At 45.5% G+C, this 20,949-nt stretch overlaps 1 protein-coding gene across 1 annotated transcript in view; it reads right to left on the bottom strand.

Annotated features, from left to right (window-relative positions):
- Positions 1 to 20,949, bottom strand: part of PLS1 (plastin 1) — an 89,724-nt gene that overhangs the window by 59,530 nt on the left and 9,245 nt on the right. Inside the window, exons 2-4 of the mRNA XM_044291033.1 lie at positions 9,735 to 9,898; positions 414 to 543; positions 150 to 282 (exon numbers count right to left, since the gene is read on the bottom strand). Coding sequence (XP_044146968.1) covers positions 150 to 282; positions 414 to 543; positions 9,735 to 9,898 — 427 coding nt within the window. The remainder of the gene's footprint in view (positions 1 to 149; positions 283 to 413; positions 544 to 9,734; positions 9,899 to 20,949) is intronic.

The raw sequence follows: 20,949 nt of genomic DNA on the forward strand, positions 1-20,949 counted from the left end.
TTTGAGATAAAACAGTATATAAATAATGTACCGTAAAAGACACCGCTGTAAATGTTTCCTCCATATCACATTAGTTATGTACAATCAGCCACTAACACTACTGTAGGTGAAGGTATGAAACACAGCAGAGTCACTTGAGTAGCACTCACCACAGCAAAATTCCATCCCTCAGCGAGGTGAAGAGGCTGTTGTTGGAAGGCTCCATAGGCAGAAGATGCTTAACATGTGGGTCATCCTTTAAAGCTTTATTTATCCAGTTGACAAAGGCCACTTTCTCTTCATCTGAAAGGAGCAGCAGTACAGTTATCTACTGGAGGAACCGCAGGCAGCAGCAGCTACTATGATAACCCAGCCGGGGCATGACGAAGTCTCACTTTCCAGGTTGGGCTGAAGCTCCTGCACTCTACTCTTACCTGAATAGGAATGCTGTGTTCCCTGGCTGGAAATCGCAGAGGTCCCTCCTAGTGCCGTTATGCCCAGTCTTTTATTGATTGATTTTCGGAATGTTCTGCTCACATCTTTACTTTTCAGATCTTGGTATAACTACAACAGAAGAAGGCAATGTAAAGAAGCACTCCCACAACAGTTTTTATTCTCTGGCTTGTTAGAAATGAACATGATGTTAATTTTAGTGAAGGTAATCTTGCTGATTTTCCAAGAGCTGATTTCTATAATTGCATTGGAGATACTTAGGAGGTAATCTGGAGGTGGATACAATCTAAACAAGTAAGATTTGTTTTATAATCTTTCCCCTCTTTAAAATGGCAGACCTGGTTCTGTGCAGGAATTGTTGTGCTTTTATTTCAGGTTCCACTCTTCAGAGGTTTGGATACTGTCTGATCTGTAGACAGCTCTCCATAATGCAGCAGGAAATTTCATTTTTGAAATCTGAGATTTGTAAATTAACCGTTAAACAAACTCAGGCTGAGAACGTTGCAGTGCCACTGCCACAGAGGCCCCCAAGAAATGGAAGATGGGTTACTGCAGGTTCTGGTAGACTGAGAGTTGTTTATAGAAGACATGTCCCACAATCTGTGGCTCTCCATAATTCATTTGCAGCACTTTCAGAGTGCAAGAGCAACATGGAGGATGGCTCAAGCACAGTGGGTGAGAAACAATCATCTCCCATGCCTAAAGTATGCAAGACTGCAGCCAAAGACAAAAAGGAGAAGGTGAGGACTGATAGTAAGCAGCTGTTGGTGGGCGATTCCATCATAAGAGGTGTGAAGTTTGAGGAAAATGGTGTTGTGAGATGTCTCCCTGGTGCTACCGCTAGCAGGGATAGACGACGGATCCTTAATATTGTTAGGCAAGCAAAGCAGAAAAGTGAGGTGGATGTTATTGTCTATCTTAGAACAAATTATCTGGCTTGCAATGAGGTTTCAAAGGTGAAGAAAGCTTTTCACACACTTGGAAATGATATATGGGAGGTTGCATCAACTGTTTCATTTTCTGCAGTTTTGCCTGTGCATAACCTTCAGCATGACAGGAAGATGTGCATTAAGGAATTCAATGTATGGCTTGGTGAATGGTGTCTGAACCAAGGGTTTGGCTTTGTGTCTCATGTTAGCTCTCGTTGGAATGGAAAAGAACTGTACAATAAAGATGGTTTGTATCTTTCTCTCAAGGAAACGAATGTCCTCAGTAAACAGTTCCAAGTATTTGCTATGGAGCATTTAAACTAGGAAAGGGGGGCAAAAGAGTCATAATCCAGCAGTCCGACTGCCCCCCGGAAAAATGCCAGAAGATGCCAGTAGCACAAAGGTTAAGAAATGACAAGCTCAGATTCTTGTCTACAAATGCTCGCAGTTTAGGGAATAAGATCAATGAACTTGAGGCTATAATGGCATCTGAGAATATAGATTTAGTGGCTGTTACTGAGAAGTGGTTCAATGGGAGTAATGACTGGGATATAACAATACCAGGGTTCTCTCTATACAGAAAAGACAGAGAAGGCAAGAAGGGGGAGGGGTGGCCCTGTATGTAAAAGATAGCATGAAATCTAATTTGATACAAGTTAGCAAGACCAATTTAGAGTCCGTTTGGGTTACCTTGAAGCTTGATAATCATAAGGTAACTTGTGTAGGTGTGATATATAGACCACCTAGCCAAAGAATTAGATGATCTACTAGTTGAGGAAATGACATTAAAGGGGGAGGTTATCATTATGGGAGACTTTAATCTTCCTGATGTTAACTGGAAAACCAAAATAGCTAGTTCTGCCAGGAGTACAGATATTCTAAATTCCCTACTGGGATTATCTCTACAGCAAGTAGTGGAGGAGCCAACCCGGAAGGAGGCCATTTTAGATTTAGTATTCACAAATGGGAATTTGGTATCTGATATTACTGTAGGGGAAAGCTTGGGATCTAGTGATCACCAGTCAGCGTGGTTTACTATAAGTACAGTGACTGAGTCAAACCACACAAAAACAAAAGTTTTAGATTTTAGAAAAACTGACTTTTCTAAAATTAAATTAGTGGTATACGAGTCCCTATCAGATTGGAACAGTTTCAATGGAGTCCAGGAGAAATGGGACTACTTAAAAGTGGCACTATTGAAGGCAACAGAAAATTGCATTAGGCTTGTCAGTAAAAGCAAAAAAAGGAAGAGACCACTGTGGTACTCAGCAGAAGTGGCCAAAATCATTAAAAACAAAAAGATAGCATTTAGTAATTATAAAAAAAAAAAAAAAAACGAGGATGACTGGCAAATTTATAAGATTGGGCAGAGAGAGGCCAAACAAGTTATAAGAGCTTCTAAAGCACAGGCAGAAGAGAAATTAGCTCAGTCAGTGAAAAAGGCTATAAGACATTCTTCAGATACATAAATGAAAAAAGGAAACTAAAACAAGGAATTACCAAATTAAAAACAAAAGAAGGAAGGTATATGGAAGATGATAAAGAACTAGCTGACTGCCTCAATAAATACTTCTGTTCGGTTTTTACAAAGGAAAATTAGGAAAAGGACCTCAGTTAGGAAAGAAGACTAATGAATCTTTAGATGCATGTGTCTTTACAGAGGAAGAGGTTCTAAGTCAGCTGTCTAAAATTAATACAAATAAGTCGCCGGGGCCTGATAGGATACACCCAAAGCTATTAAAAGAGCTCAGCGGCGAACTAGAAAAACCATTAACAGATTTATTTAACTAATCATTGGCAACAGGAGTCGTAGTAGGGAGGAATCGGGCAACTATAGGCCAGTAAGCCAGACATCAATAGTGGGGAAATTAATGGAAACCATTCTTAAGGAGAGGATTGTGGAACATCTAAAATCCCAGGGATTGAAACATGAAAAACAGCATGGGTTTACTTCAGAGAGATCATGTCAAACTAATCTTATAGATTTTTTTGATTGGGTGACTAAAATAATAGATGGCGGAGGTGCAGTAAACATCGCTTATCTGGACTTTAGTAAGGCTTTTGATACTGTCCCACATAGAAGGCTTATCAATAAATTGCAGTCTTTGGGGTTGGACTCCCATATTGTTGAATGGATTAGGCAGTGGCTGAGGGACAGACAACAGAGGGTTGTAGTCAATGGGGTATATGCAGACCATGGTCTTGTTACCAGTGGGGTACCTCAGGGATCTGTTCTGGGACCCATATTGTTTAATATCTTTATCAGCGAAATTGCAGAAGGCCTCGATGGTGAGGTGTGTCTTTTTGCTGATGACACAAAGATTTGTAACAGGGTTGATGTGCCTGGAGGGATAAACCAAATGGAAAAGGATTTAGGAAAACTAGAGGAATGGTCAAAAATCTGGCAACTAAAATTTAATGTTGATAAGTGCAAGATAATGCACCTGGGGCGTTAAAACACAAGAGCAGAATATAAAATCAGCGATACAGTCCTAACCTCAATATCTGACGAAGGGATTTAGGGGTCATTATTTCAGAAGACTTAAAGGTAGACAGACAATGTCATAGAGCAGCAGGAAATGCTAGCAGAATGCTTGGGTATATAGGGAGAGGCATTACCAGTAGAAAGAGGGAGGTGCTCATGCAGAGCACTAGTGAGACCTCATTTGGAGTATTGTGCGCAGTACTGGAGACCATATCTCCAGAAGGATATTGATACCTTGGAGAGAGTTCAGAGAAGAGCTACTAAACTGGTACATGGATTGCAGGATAAAACTTACCAGGAAAGATTAAAGGACCTTAACATGTATAGCTTGGAAGAAAGACGAGACAGAGGGGATATAGAAACTTTTAACCTCCTCAGGACCGCCGCACGCAGGACTGCGTCCTGGCGGCAGCCCTGTTATTCCTCCTGGATGCGCCGGCGGGCCTCTCGCAAGACGCGAGATTTCGAGCAGAGCCGGCCCGCACATGCGCAGTGCGGGCCGGGAATCGTTACATCAGAAGTTCTTCACCAGCCTGCCAGCCAATGATCAGCACTGGCAGGTTGGTGACTTTTAAAAAATCGAATCAGAAGCCATTTAACACCTTATATTTATAAATATAAGGTGTTAAATGGCTTCTGTGCTCCTCTGCTGGTCCTTTTCTTCAGTTGGTCCCACCAGAGGAGCACACATCACAGTGAGTACACCAAACACTACACTTAGCCCCCAGATCACCCCCCATCACCCCAATTAATCCCTTGATCACCCCTTGATGACCCCTGTCAATCACTAGTGAAAGGGAAAAAAGTGATCAGTATAAACTGTCACTTTTTTTTTCACTAGTATTGACGGTTAGGTTTTAGAATAGTTTAGGCCCCTTTGTTAGGTAGTTAGCGTCGGTTAGCGCCCAGCCCACCGCACCGCAGTCACTGATTCGCTGATTAGCGTACATTTATAGTATCTGTAAGTGATCAGAACTGATCACAGTCAGATCTATAATAGTATTAGTGTCACCTTAGTTCGCCCTCCACCCAAAATGTAGTGTTTGCCCAATCAGTCGCCCACACATGCGTTCACCCACGCCCGCCCCGCCGCAGTGACAACCATTTTTTTTTTTATCACTGCACAATCACTTTACAAGCGCTGCGGTGATAAAAAAAAAAAACTGTTTTGATATTTTTTATCAATCACAGCAGCTTCCGGTACTTCGCTAACCTCCCATTTGTAAGACAGGCTTGCTTTTTTTCTTGGGTAGTCTCAGGGAATCCCCCCCTAAATTTAGTTGACCAAATGGCAAGTAAGGGGTATTCTTCTGAAGAGGCCTACAGGCTTCTGACCCAGTCGGATGAGGAATGGGAACCCTCATCTGACGAACCCAGCGGGTCAGAATACGAACCTGTAGAAAGCAGTGGCAGTCTGACCCAAAGTTCGGACGATGAAGTTGAGGTCCCTGATACCACCAGGCGTACCCGGCCCTGCGTTGCTAGACCACAGGTTGCGCAGGATCCGCTTCAAGGGCAGCAGAGTGGGGCTGGCGCTGTCGGATTACGTGGTGAGGCATACACCAGCAGCGCAGCCCATCCTGGACCTAGTACCAGCACTGCCGTAGAACATGGTGAAGTGGCGAGCACCAGAAGGGCAGTTGAAGCTGGTATGGTGGCACGTGCATTAGTTCCCCCGTCGCAGCCACCGCACAGACAGGCCCGTAGAGCCCCTAGAGTCCCTGAGGTGCTGGCAAACCCTGATTGGCAGCCCCCAACTTCAGCCGCACCAGTAGTTCCCCCTTTCACCGCCCAGTCTGGAGTTCGGGTTGAGGCAGCTCAGATCGGATCGGCACTGGGGTTTTTTGAGCTGTTCTTGACTGCAGAGCTCTTGGACTTAGTCGTGGAAGAAACAAATCGGTATGCCACTCAATTTATAGCCGCCAACCCGGGAAGCTTTTATGCCCAGTCTTTCCGGTGGAAACCCGTCCAAGTTTCCGAATTTAAAACTTTTCTGGGCCTTCTCCTCAACATGGGCCTGACAAAAAAGCATGAATTGCGGTAATATTGGTCCACGATCCCAATTCATCACATGCCCATGTTCTCTGCTGCCATGTCCAGGACACGATTTGAGACCATCCTGCGTTTCCTGCACTTTAGTGACAACAGCACCTCTCGTCCCAGAGGCCACCCAGCTTTTGACCGGCTCCACAAAATTCGGCCCCTCATAGACCACTTTAACACCAAATTTGCAGATTTGTATACCCCTGAGCAAAACATCTGCATAGACGAGTCCCTTATACATTTTACCGGGCGCCTTGGCTTCAAACAGTACATCCCCAGCAAGCGCGCCCGGTATGGGGTCAAATTGTATAAGCTCTGTGAAAGGCCCACCGGCTATACGCACAAATTTCGAGTCTATGAGGGTAAAGATCAGACCCTGGAGCCGGTCGGTTGCCCTGACTACCTGGGGAGCAGTGGGAAGACAGTCTGGGACTTGGTGTCACCCTTATTTCGCAAGGGGTGCCATCTTTATGTGGACAATTTTTACACAAGTGTGCCCCTCTTCAGGCATTTGTTTTTAGAACAGATTGGCTGCTGCGGCACCGCACGACCTAGTCGCCAGGGCTTCCCCCAACGGCTCGTTACCACCCATCTTGCAAGGGGGGAGAGGGCTGCCTTGTGTAACGAAGAACTGTTCGCGGTGAAATGGAGAGACAAGTGTGACGTTTACATGCTCTCCTCCATTCACACAGACACGACAATACAAATTGAACGAGCAACCAGTGTCATTGAAAAGCCCCTTTCAGTCCACGACTATAATCTGCTCATGGGAGGGGTGGAATTCAATGACCAGATGTTGGCTCCTTATTTAGTGTCCCGCCGCACCAGACGCTGGTATAAGAAGGTGTCTGTATATTTAATTCAATTGGCACTGTATAATAGGTTTGTTCTCTACAGTAAGGCTAGGAGAACAAGATCCTTCCTCAAATTTCAGGAAGAGATCATCGAGAACCTCCTGTATCCAGGAGGTTCCGTGGCCCCATCCACCAGTGTAGTGAGCCGTCTACACGAGCGACATTTCCCCAATGTCGTTGCTGGTACCTCAACCCAAGCGTCACCCCAAAAAAGATGTTGTGTCTGTAGCAGGAGTGGAATAAGGCGTGACACCCGCTATTTCTGTCCTGACTGCCCTGACCACCCTGCCCTATGCTTAGGGGAGTGTTTCCGGAAGTACCACACACAGGTACACTATTAGCATAGGGATTGCGTCACACAGGACAGGCACACAGGGCTCCTAGGGCCCTTTCACTTACAGCTGCTGCAAACCTCTCCTTTCACCTGGGACAAAGTGCATAATGTACTTCGCCACATCTCTGGGCGCTTTGCGCTTTGCACATTGTCCCATGGGGAAGGAGAGGTTTGTCCTATAAAGGTAAAAAAAGCAAAACAAAAAAAAAATCACCGGTAAGCAAAAAAGTTAATGTTCTGTTCCAAAAGTTCAATAAAGTTTATAAAAGTTAATGTTCTCTTCAAATGTTATATAAAGTTAATGTTAATAAATTTATTGCGTTGCGGCCTGTTTTTTTTATTTTTTTTTGTTACCTTCTAGGTGGACCAACCGATGAACCAGCTGTAGCACTGATGTGCATTCTGACAGAAGCATTGCGCTGCTGTCAGATTACACAAAAGTCAGTGTATGCGGCGCTGCAAGACAAGATTTCTCCTCGGCAGTAAAAAAGATAAGTTTGCCAAGGCTTATGAGCTGAGGGGCCACCGTGTTCATATGCTTTGGCAAACACTTTGTATATAAAAAAAACACAAAAAAAACAACGGCAATGATTTTTTCATCCACATCGATTGATGTGAATGGAGAAATCGGGTTTGCCAGGGCATACGAGCTAAGTGGGTTTGGATGTTGGGCGGAGCTCCTATGTCCTGACAGACGCCTTTCCCCTCCTTTTTTTTTTTGTTTGGGCAGAGATTTTTTCATCCACATTGATCAATGCGAATGAAGAAATCTATGCCGTTCATTTTTTCTGAACGAAAAAATAATAATAATCTCATTACCCGTATGCTCAATATAAGGAGAATAGCAGAAACTCCTAATGCTGGCCATACATGTAATGATTGCGGAGACCCTCAAATGCCAGGGCAGTACAAACACCCCATAAATGACCCCATTTTGGAAAGAAGACACCCTAAGGTATTCGCTGATGGACATAGTGAGTTCATAGAAGTTTTTATTTTTTGTCACAAGTTAGCGGAAAGTGATGTTTTTTTTTTTTTTTTTCTTCTTACAAAGTCTCATATTCCACTAACTTGTGACAAAAAATAAAAACTTCCATGAATTCACTATGCCCATCACGAAATACTTTGGGGTGTCTTCTTTCCAAAATGGGGTCACATGTGGGGTATTTATACTGCCCTGGCATTTTAGGGGCCCTAAAGCTTTAGAAGAAGTCTGGAATCCAAATGTCTAAAAATGCCCTCCTAAAATGAATTTGTGCCCCTTTGCGCACCTAGGCTGCAAAAAGTGTCACACATGTGGTATCGCCGTACTCAGGAGAAGTTGGGCAATGTGTTTTTTTAGGGTGTCTTTTTACATATACCCATGCTGGGTGAGAGAAATATCTCTCTAAAATGACAACTTTGTATAAAAAAATTGGAAAAGTTGACTTTTAGAGAGATATCTCTCTCACCCAGCATGGGTATATGTAAAAATACACCCCAAAACACGTTGCCCTACTTCTTCCGAGTATGGCGATACCACATGTGTGACACTTTTTTGCAGCCTAGGTGGGCAAAGGGGCACAAATTATGAACAGCACCTTTAGGATTTCACAGGGCATTTTTTACACATTTGGATTTCAAACTACTTCTCACACATTAGGGCCCCTAAAATGCCAAAGCAGTATAACTACCCCACAAGTGACCCCATTTTGGAAAGAAGACACCCCAAGATATTTCGTGATGGGCATAGTGAGTTCATCAAAGTTTTTATTTTTTGTCACAAGTTAGTGGAATATGAGACTTTGTAAGAAAAAATTAATTTAAAAAAATCATTTTCCGCTAACTTGTGACAAAAAATAAAAAGTTCTATGAACTCACTATGCCCATCAGCGAATACCTTAGGGTATCTACTTTCCGAAATGGGGTCATTTGTAGGGTGTTTCTACTGTCTGGGCATTGTAGAACCTCAGGAAACATGACAGGTGCTCAGAAAGTCAGAGCTGCTTCAAAATGCGGAAATTCACATTTTTGTACCATAGTTTGTAAACGCTATAACTTTTGCGCAAACCAATAAATATACACTTATTGAATTTTTTTATCAAAGACATGTAGAACAATAAATTTAGAGAAAAATGTATATAGAAATGTAGTTTTATTTGAAACATTTTACAACTGAAGGTGGAAAACGTCATTTTTTGCAAAAAATTTCGATTAATAACAAAAAAAGTAAAAATGTCAGCAGCAATGAAATACCACCAAATGAAAGCTCTATTAGTGAGAAGAAAAGGAGGTAAAATTCATTTGGGTGGTAAGTTGTATGACCGAGCAATAAACCGTGAAAGCAGTGTTGTGCAGAATTGTAAAAAGTGGTCTGGTCATTAAGGGGGTTTAAGCTAGGGGAGCTGAGGTGGTTAAAGACATCTTATAAAAATTTTAAACAAAGGTGTAGTTACTCTTTAAGGAGTAGTTACAGTTATACACTCTTACAATTACAAATGGCCCTTTCAAGGCAACCATAATGCTGATGTGGCCCTCGGTTAAAATTAGTTTGACACCCTTGCAGTTCTGGGCTAAAGTATATGTTGTGTAGACTAGAAAAACAGTAACCATCACAACCACATGTATGATCAATTTATTTTCTTGTCTCTTTAACTTACTACACGCAGATTACTCACCAAGACAAACTCCTCAAAATCTATCTTCCCATCTTTATTGCTGTCAGCGGCTGCAAATATTTTCTCAATAATCTCTCGCACCCGGTAGCCAGGAAGTGGGAGGTTGGCTTCCTTGAACAAATCTTGGAGTTCGTAATCATTGACATATCCACTGTTGTCAGCATCTGCAGTAAGGAAATACAGTGTTGTAACAGTAGCAGTGACATTAAAACAAAAAAACTCAAAACAGCTAAGCACTTAAAGGCTATGGACACCTTTGGGGATTTTACTTTTTTTTACTGAAAAACATGTATTTTTGGGCTAAAAATCAACTGGTAATTTCAATCACTTCTGCATCTTCTAAGTATCACAGTACATAGCAGCCTGCAGATCGACACTCACAGTCAGATCCATCAGATTGGCTGTCTGAGGGCTCAGTCTGTAGCCTTGACAATTTTCTGTCTGCACTGTTGCTCCGATTGGCTGGTCAATGACAGAGGATCAGCTTCGGCTTCGGAGCTGTGACTGCGCAGGTGCTGGTGGTAGCAGTGCCTGTGCAGTTGCAGCTCCAAATCCAAAGCTGATCCTCTGTCATTGATCTTCTAATTGGAGCAGTGAGACAAGCAGGAAATTGTCAGGGTTAGGTTAAATGTCTGGCCTGTCAATCTAGTGGCAGGTGGGTGATTCATTTCCTCCGGGGACAGCCTCTAACAGGTGAAAAAGTCCTGGTGATGCGATTAACTGATTCATTAGAATTGATTCACTCACTACTCTAAGAGCTCATTCACACAAACGTGTGCTGCCAGTTGCCGTATTGCGGACTGCATTTGCTGATCTGCATTACACGGGCACCGTTCCATGTGCATTCCGCATCACGGATGAAGACCCATTCACTTCAATGGGTCCGCAAATTCGGAGATGCGGAACGGAAGCACGGAACAGAACACTACAGAAGCACTATGGAGTGCTTCCCGGGGTTCCGTTCCGTGCCTCTGCACCGCAAAAATATAGAACTTGCTCTATCTTTTTATGGAACGGAGGGATCGCGGACCCAATCAAGTATTTTATCCACGCTCCATAAATGAAAACTGCCAAGTTGGGCATAAGAAACAACTAAAACACATTTTAGCCAAAATTCTGGAGTTTTTGGTTACTAGAAAATCTACCCAATATTGCCAAATACTAACCTGAAATTCATCTGCACATACTGTATTCTTGCAGATTGCTCATGGATTTCAACCTTTTGCATAGCAATAGGTGAAACCTGCAACAATTCTGTGTTAGAATAGAGCAAGCTGTATGCTCCTAAAGAGAATCTGTCACCACAAAATGTAATGCAATCTAAAGGCAGCCTGTTATAGAGCATGAGGAGCTGAGCATCATAGTTTTATGGGGAAAGATCCAGTAATAGAGATGTCCCAAACTATTCGCCGGCGAACATCGCTTGTTTGCGTTCGCCTCGTAGGGCGAACATATGCAATGTTCGGTCTGCCCCCTATACGTCATTATTGAGCAAACTATGACCCTGTACCTCACAGTCAGCAGACACATTCCAGCCAATCAGCATACCCTCCCTCCCAGACCCTCCCACCTCCTAAAAAAAAAGCAAGGACGGTAGATTAATTCTGAAGCTGCAGTGTTAGTTAGAGCAGGGAGAGTGCTGCTGCTGCTGCTGCTGAATTAATAGGGAAATCGTTAGATAGGCCAGTGTTCTGTGTCCACTCCAGTCCTCAAAGACTCATCTGCTGTAAGGACAGTGTCCTGACAGCACCCCAAAAAGCCCTTTTTAGGGCTGGTACATCAGTCTGCTTTTATTTAATTTTTTATATATATATATATATATATATATTGCAGTTGCCTGTCCGTGTGTGTGAGGCCACAGGCCCACAGACTGTACTGTGTGCACACCACTCATATAGGGTGGCACAGCACCTTGCTGTTAAAAAATTCATTTAATTTTTCCTCTGTAATATACTTGCAGTTGCCTGCCAGTGAGTGTCAGGCCCACAGACTGTACTGTGCCCACTGCCCACTACTCATATAGGGTGGCACAGCACCTTGCTGTTAAAAAATTAATTTAATTGTTCCTCTGTAATATACTTGCAGTTGCCTGCCAGTGAGTGTCAGGCCCACAGACTGTACTGTGCCCACTGCCCACCACTCATATAGGGTGGCACAGCACCTTGCTGTTAAAAAATTCATAACATTTTTCCTCTGTAATATACTTGCAGTTACCTGCCAGTGAGTGTCAGGCCCACAGACTGTACTGTGCCCACTGCCCACCACTCATATAGGGTGGCACAGCACCTTGCTGTTAATAAATTCATTACATTTTTCCTATGTAATATACTTGCAATTGCCTGCCAGTGAGTGTCAGGCCCACAGACTGTACTGTTCCCACTGCCCACCACTCATATAGGGTGGCACAGCACCTTGCTGTTAATAAATTCATTTAATTTTTTCTCTGTAATATACTTGCAGTTGCCTGCCAGTGAGTGTTGAGCCCACAGACTGTACTGTGCCCATTGCCCACCACTCATATAGGGTGGCACAGCACCTTCCTGTTAAAAAAAGTTGTTTAATTTTTCCTCTGTAATATACTTGCAGTTGCCTGCCAGTGAGTGTCAGGCCCACAGACTGTACTGTGCCCACTGCCCACCACTCCTATAGGGTGGCACAACACCTTGCACGCATAGTACCACTAATCTAAAAAAAATGACAGGCAGAGGCAGGCCACCCCGGGGCCTTCGTGGTTGTGGTGCTGTGATTTCCTTTGGCCCTAGAATAATGCCCAGTATTCAGAGGCCACATACCCTGAACTCAAAAAATTCGGAGGACATAGTTGACTGGCTTACACAGGACACCCAATCTTCTACAGCTTTCGCTCAGAACCTTGACGCACCATTCTCCTCCAGCTCAGCTTCGGGCACCTCTCAAGTTACCACTCGCCCGCCGCCACCACCAACACTAGCACTACAGCCGCTTCACCTGATCTGTCAGAGGAGTTATTTACACATCAGTTGGAAGAAATGAGTGATGCGCAACCATTATTGCCAAAGGATGTAGATAACAGGGATATGTCTTAGTCAGGCAGCATTACACACATGGACGCACGGTGTGATGATGATGATGTTGTACCCACTGCTGCTTCCTTTGCTGAGTTGTCGGATACAAGTAAAGCGGTTGATGATGACGATGTGTCTGTGGATGTCACGTGGGTGACCGCTCGAAGAGAAGAACAGGGGGAAAGTTCAGATGGGGAGACAGAAAGGAGGAGGAGACGAGTTGGAAGCAGGGGGAGGTCGTCGCAAGGAGCTAGTGGCACAGTCAGACAGCATGTATCGGCACCCGGGGTCAGCCAGACAGTACGCCAATCAACGCATGCTGTTGCCACCACCAGAATGCCATCATTGCAGAGCTCAGCAGTGCAGCATTTTTTGGGTGTGTCTGCCTCTGATAACAGAGATGCCATTTGCAACCTGTGCCAAAAGAAACTGAGTCGTGGAAGTCCAACACGCACCTAGGTACAACTGCTTTGCGAAGGCACATGATCTCACATCACAAACGCCAATGGGATCAACACATGATGAGTACAAGCAGCACACAAACTCAAAGCCACCATCCTCCTCCTGGTCCAGCATCTTCAGCCACGTCAACCACCCGCCACTCCGCCTCTCACCTTCAGCAGTTCCTGCTCATCTGCCCAGAGTTAGGTGTCTGTCAAGGAAATGTTTGAGCGAAGGAAGCCAATGTCACAGAGTCACCCCTCTGCCCGGCGTCTGACAGCTGGCTTGTTGGAACTCTTAGCCCGCCAGCTTTTACCATACAAGCTGGTGGAGTCTGAGGCCTTCAAAAAAATGCAAAGCACGGTCAGGGCAGGTATATCACGTATACTGTGCATTGGGTAAACCTGCTGACAGCTGCAAAGCACTCCTGTCCGCCCTGAACGCACAGGTGGATCAGTGGCTGACCCCGCACCAACTGGAGATTGGCAAAGTGGTGTGTGACAACGGAAACAATTTGTTGGCGGCATTGAATTTGGGCAAGTTGACACATGTGCCGTGCATGGCACATGTGTTGAATCTGATCGTACAACGATTTGTGCATAAGTACCCAGGCTTACAGGACGTCCTCAAGCAGGCCAGGAAGGTGTGTGGACATTTCAGGCGTTCCTACACGGCCAAGGCGCACTTTTCCGATATTCAGCGGCGAAACAACATGCCAGTGAGGCGCTTGATTTGCGACAGCCCGACACGTTGGAATTCAACACTCCTAATGTTCGACCGCCTGCTCCAACAAGAAAAAGCTGTCAACGAGTATTTGTATGACCAGGGTGCTAGGACAGCCTCTGCGGAGCTGGGTATTTTTTTGCCACGTTACTAGACGCTCATGCGCAATACCTGTAGGCTCATGCGTCCTTTTGAGGAGGTGACAAACCTAGTCAGTCGCACCAAAGGCACCATCAGCGACCTCATCCCATTTGTTTTCTTCCTTGAGCGTGCCCTGCGAAGAGTGCTGGATCAGGCCGTAGATGAGCGTGAAGAGGAAGAGGAAGAGTTGTGGTCACCATCACTACCAGAAACAGCCTTATCATCATCGCTTGCTGGACCTGCGGCAACGCTGCAAGAGGAGTCTGAGGAAGAGGAGTCAGAGGAGGAATGTGGCTTTGAGGAGGAGGAAGACCAACCACAGCAGGCATCCCAGGGTGCTCGTTGTCACCTATCTGGGACCCGTGGTGTTGTACGTGGCTGGGGGGAAGAACAGACCTTCAATGAGATCAGTGAGGACAAGGAACGGGACATGAGTAGCTCGGCATCCAACCTTGTGCAAATGGGGTCTTTCATGCTGTCGTGCCTGTTGAGGGACCCTCGTATAAAAAGGCTGAAGGAAAACGACCTGTACTGGGTGGCCACACTACTAGACCCCCGGTATAAGCAGAAAGTGGCTGAAATGTTATCGAATTACCGGAAGTAAGAAAGGATGCAGCAGTTCCAAAACAAGGTAAAAAGTATGCTTTACACAGCGTATAAGGGTGATGTCACAGCACAACGGGAATCTAACAGGGGAAGAGGTGAAAGTAATCCTCCTCCTACCACGACCACGCCGGCAAGGACAGGACGCTTTACAGACGTGTTGTTGATGGAGGACATGCAGAGCTTTTTAAGTCCTACGCATCGCCACAGCCCTTCGGGGTCCACCCTCAGACAACGACTCGACCGACAGGTAGCAGACTACCTCGCCTTAACTGCAGATATCGACACTCTGAGGAGCGATGAACCCCTTGACTACTGGGTGTGCAGGCTTGACCTGTGGCCTGAGCTATCCCAATTTGCGATATAACTTCTGGCCTGCCCCGCTTCAAGTGTCCTGTCAGAAAGGACCTTCGGTACAGCAGGAGGTATTGTCACTGAGAAGAGAAGTCGCCTAGGTCAAAAAAGTCTAGATTACCTCACCTATATTAAGATGAATGAGGCATGGATCCCGAAGGGACTGACAGTGGGGGATGCATTTGACTAAAAAAAGGCCTGATGAGATGCCTTGGGCTAAAAATGGTCCACACGCTGCTGTATTTAATCTCTGCATGACGGATCACTTGCGTGACTTCTCCGCCACCAACTAGGGTTCAAGCCCCAATGTTTTAGTGCACTTTCTGCCTGGAAAACATCAGCGGCTGCAACAATACCCTAATTTTTCAGGCATGTGTACATGCCTAATTTTTCTGGCCTCTGGTGCTGCACTGTGGCTGCAAAAAAAAAAAAAGGCACATACATGTGTCAATTCCCCTTCGTGATCGTTACCTTGTTGTGGTGAAGGGGCTTGCGTATCACAATGAAGCGATCACCTCTATGAGTGTGTTGGCAATGTTGGCACACCCTAGATGATAAGGTCGTTGCTTCATTGTGAACAGACCTAAAGCGATCAGCTAGATACATTTTCATAGAAAAAGCATTCATTTTCTTTGTGATAATCTAAGGCAGTGACGGTGAACCTTTTAGAGACCGAGTGCCAAACTTCAACCAAAAACTCACTTATTTATCGCAAACTGCCAACACGGCAATTTACTCTGAATACTACAGTCCAATATAGTACATCTTCTATGTACTTTATCATTTGGCTATAATAACCTGCCTACATTTAGTGTGCTGCTTGTGCTGTACATTGTGCTGCCTGCGCTGATAAATGGCGGGTAAAGTCTAAGGCATATTGGTATGCCTTAGACTTTTTCCAGGGTGCGGGTGCTCACAGACAGGGCTCTGAGTGCCATAGGTTCGCCACCACTGATCTAAGGTGACCATTAAAGCCTACTAGGCCAACAATGGCCCCACACTGCAGAATCATTGTTTTCTGGGTCACTTAACTGTCACTGAACTACCTCAGCACGACCATAGGCTTTGAAAAACCGCCATCGCCTGCAATCTCCCGAACGTGCGCACGAGCACAGTCATCACTACACCAAGATTGACGCATAGAGGAATAAAATTTATGCGGTGCGTTAAACGGGGAGTTTGGTCTGTCACCGTGAAGCGGCGTAACCCTTAGGCCTCATGCACACGACCGTTGTGTGCATCAGTGTCAGTTGTTCCGTTTTCCGTGATTTTCTGCGGACCCATTGACTTTCAATGGGTCAGTTGAAAACTCGGAAAATGCACCGTTTGTCATCCGCGTCCGTGATCCGTGTTTCCTGTCCATCAAAAAAATAGGACCTGTCCTATTTTTTTGACAGACAACGGTTCGTGGACCCATTCAAGTCAATGGGTCAGTGAAAAAACATGGAGGCACACAAGATTCTCATCCGCGTCCGTGATCTGTGTCCGTAGACTACTTTCGCACAGATGGATCCGCAGATCCGTCTGCATAACAGCTTTTCAGATCTGAGTTTTCACATTGTGAAAATTCAGATCCGACAGTAAATTCATGGTGATGGGGACGCTTCAAGTTAGAATATACTAAGAACTGTGGACATAACTGCCCCCTGCTGCCTGGCAGCACCCGATCTCTTACAAGGGGCTGTGATCCGCACAATTAACCCCTCAGGTGCCGCACCTGAGGGTTCAATTGTGCGTATCATAGCCCCCTGTAAGAGATCGGGTGCTGCCAGGCAGCAGGGGGCAGACCCCCCTCCCTCCCCAGTTTTAAATTCATTGGTGGCCAGTGCGGCCCCCCTTCTTCCCCAGTATTAAATTCATTGGTGGCCAGTGCGACCCCCCTCCCTCCCTCCCCTGTATTAAATTCATTGGTGGCCAGTGCGGCCCCCCCTCCCTCCCCTGTATTAAATTCATTGGTGGCCAGTGCAGCCCCCTATCCCTCCCTCCCCTGTATTAAATTCATTGGTGGCCAGTGCGGCCCCCCTCCCTCCCTCCCCTGTATTAAATTCATTGGTGGCCAGTGCGGTCTCCCCTCTCCCCCCATCCCCCCTAATTAAAATCACCCCCCCCCGATCATTGGCAGTGGAGAGTTCCGATCGGAGTCCCAGTTTAATCGCTGGGGCTCCGATCGGTTACCATGGAAACCAGGACACTACTGCAGTCCTGGCTGCCATGGTTACTTAGCAATTTTAGAAGCATTATACTTATCTGTGCTGTCTGTGGCGCTCCTCCTACTGGTAAGTGACAGGTCTGTGCTATAAGCAATGCGCCGCACAGACCTTTCACTTACCAGTAGGAGGAGCACCCGGCCGGTCACAGACAGCACAGGTAAGTATAATGCTTCTAAAATTGCTAAGTAACCATGGCAGCCAGGACTGCAGTAGTGTCCTGGTTTCCATGGTAACCGATCGGAGCCCCAGCAATTAAACTGGGACTCCGATCGGAACTCTCCGCTGCCACCAATGATGGGGGGGAAGTGATTTTAATTAGGGGGGAGAGAGGGGAGGCCGCACTGGCCACCAACGAATTTAATACAGGGGAGGGAGGGAGGGAAGGCCGCACTGGTCACCAATGAATTTAAAGCTGGGGAGGGAGGGGGGTCTGCCTGATCTCTTACAGGGGGCTATGATACGCACAATTAACCCCTCAGGTGCGGCACCTGAGGGGTTAATTGTGCGGATCACAGCCCCCTGTAAGAGATCGGGTGTTGCCAGGCAGCAGTCATGTACACAGTTCTTAGTATATTCTAACTTGAAGCGTCCCCATCACTATGGGAACGCCTCTGTGTTAGAATATATTGTCGGATCTGAGTTTTCACGATGTAACTCAAATCCGATGGTATATTCTAACATAGAGGCGTTCCCATGGTGATGGGGACGCTTCAAGTTAAAATATACCATCGGATTGGAGAAAACTCCGATAGGGACTCCGGACTTTACATTGAAAGTCAATGGGGGACGAATCCGTTTGCAATTGCACCATATTGTGTCAACGTCAAACGGATCCGTCCCCATTGACTTGCATTGTAAGTCAGGACGGATCCGTTTGGCTCCACACGGCCAGGCGGACACCAAAATGACTTTTTTTTAACTTTCCTTCATGTCTGCTGATCCTCCAAAAATCAAGGAAGACACACGGAAGAAAAAATGGACACGGATCACGGAACAACGGAACCCCGTTTTGCGGACCGTGAACAAATACTGTCGTGTGCATGAGGCCTTACACTACCTGATCGATACAACATTATAACTGATCGTATACACACACTAGATGTTTTAAAGCACGGTATTCCAAACAATTTAGGAACGTTAGGTGATTTATGTCCTTAATTTATGGATTAAAACCCGACTCTGCGTCAACTACGCAATTTTCCATGGGAGTTTTGCCATGGATCCCCCTTCGACATGCCACAGTCCAGGTGTTAGTCCCCTTGAAACAACTTTTCCATCACTATTGTGGCCAGAAAGAGTCCCTGTGGGTTTTAATATTCGCCTGCCTATTGAAGTCTATGGCGGTTTGCCCTGTTTGCCCGTTCGCAAACATTTGCGTAAATTCGCGTTTACCGTTCACGAGCGGAAAATTTTATGTTCGCGACATCTCTATCCAGTAATACTTGTAATTTATACATTTAAATAGCTGTACATGGGGAGGTGTTATCAGTGATTGATTGCATTCTCTGTGTAAGTGTGTATGCAGAGATTGCTGTTAGTAACTGATAGCTGTACAAGGGGAGGTGTTATCAGTGATTGATTGCATTCTCTGTGTAAGTGTGTAGCCATACACAGCTGTACGCAGGAGAGGTCTTAAATTGATAAATTGTAGAGACATAAAATTATAAATTACAACTTTTACTGAATCATTTCCCACAAAACTGTACGCAGGAGAGCGCATCCAATCAGACCTCACCGCTCTTAGCCAGGGAGGTGCTCATTCTCCCTGGCTAAGAGCGGTGCGCTCTGATGTGATGCGCTCACAGCCAGGGAGAAGAGAACCGCCCCCAGCGAAACTGCGAGTCTCCGCCTAGTATAACCGAGTCAGCTCAGGCGCCAAAATCAACGCTGCCAACAGCAGACGAACGGGGGGGGGGGGGGGGGTCTTTGGGGGAAAAAAAAGGTGCCATGGCATCAGTGGGGGCCGCCCTATAAGGTTAGACTATTAGACTAGGGCAGTTTCCGCAAATAAATAAAAAAGAACTTAAAGGGGTTTTCTCACTTCAGCAAATGGTATTTATCATGTAGAGAAAGTGAATAAAAGGCACTTACTAATGTATCCTTTTCTGGCTTGATTCATTTTTCCATCACATTATACACTGCTCGTTTCCATGGTTACAGACAACCCTGCAATCCATTAGTGGTGGCCGTGCTAGCACACTATAGAATAAAGCACCAGCCTTTTTTCTATAGTGTGCAAGGAATTGGATTGCGGGATGGTCGTAATCATGGAAACGAGCAGTGTATAATGTAATGGAAAAATAAATCCAGCCAGCAAAGGAAACAACATGGATAATCACAATACATTAGTAAGTGGCTGGTATTGACTTTCTCTACATGATAAATGCAATTTGCTAGAGTGAGACAACTCCTTTAAACAACCCTTTTAAAGGATTCATGACAAGTATAAGGGATCTGTTTTTGCAGCAGATCATAATAAATCATATGGATTCATAGCGGGTCCATTGGATTTATGTCATGTTTTAATTTTTTCCAGTTACAATAGCACTATGCTATTCTGTGTCACACTGGTGACAGGTTTTAGAAGGTCTGAAAGATTATCTGCACATTAGTGATCTGACAGCCTCTTTTGGTTTTGGTTTCACTTTGTCTGTGTGTTGCTTGTATGTCCACACCTCCTGTTCAGGTGTGGATCATGTGACCTTTACCTCCCCCTATTTAGTCTGACTTTACCCATCACTCCTTGCTCTGGATAGCTTCATTTAGTTTTTGGAAGAGCTGGAGTGTGGTTCTAGTTGAAGTCCTGTTCAGCCATCAGCCATCAGCCATCAGCCATCAGCCATAGAAGTTAAGTGTTCCGCTTGTATTCCCCCCTACCTTTGTTGTTTGCTAGGCCTCAGCGAGAGGCTGGTTCCTTCACCAGGGAAGGAGTGGGTTGTCTCTGCCCTGTTATTACCATTAGGGCATCCGAGGGCCACCAGGGTTTTCTAGGTTCCTGTGTATGGGCATCTCTACCATCGGGAGGTGCCCATACGGATAGCCACCAGGGTTTTCTAGGTTCCTGTGTATGGGCATCTCTACCATCGAGAGGTGCCCATACGGATAGGAGTTAGGGCCAGGAGCAGGGTTTTATAGGTGGTGACCCTTTTCCTTCCCTAGTGGTGAGGCCTAGTGTCTTTTCCCTTACTTCTTGTTGTCTTTTGGTGTTCTCCCCTACTACATCCGTTACATTATCCAGAGACCATACCGCCATTTTTTGTTCTGATCTGTGCAGCTATGGATGCTATGACTGCACTGGTCGAACAGCTGTAGAATCTGACTTTGGAGGTAGCAGACCTCTGTGCGATGGTTTTGCAGAGTCAGAGTCCACAGGCTGTTGGTTCCGGTGGTGGGTTCCAGGCCTGCCCTGAACTGAAGGTAGCTCTCCCGGACAGGTTTTCCGGGGGTAGTGACAATTTCATCTGGTTCAGGGAGTCATGTAAATTATACTTTAGGCTACATCCATACTCTTGACACTCTACTGGTGATCAGTGTCAACGTGTGGGTATGATTATTTCATTGCTTAAAGAGGACGCCCAATCTTAGGCTTTTTCTCTGCCGACCAGATCACCTTCCCTCCGGTCGGTAGATGAATTCTTTAGAGCCTTGGGTCTTGTCTATGATGACCTGGATCGGATCTCTCAGGCCGAGACCAAGTTA

This window comes from Bufo gargarizans, chromosome 4, assembly GCF_014858855.1.
Source record: "Bufo gargarizans isolate SCDJY-AF-19 chromosome 4, ASM1485885v1, whole genome shotgun sequence".
NCBI lineage: Eukaryota > Metazoa > Chordata > Amphibia > Anura > Bufonidae > Bufo > Bufo gargarizans.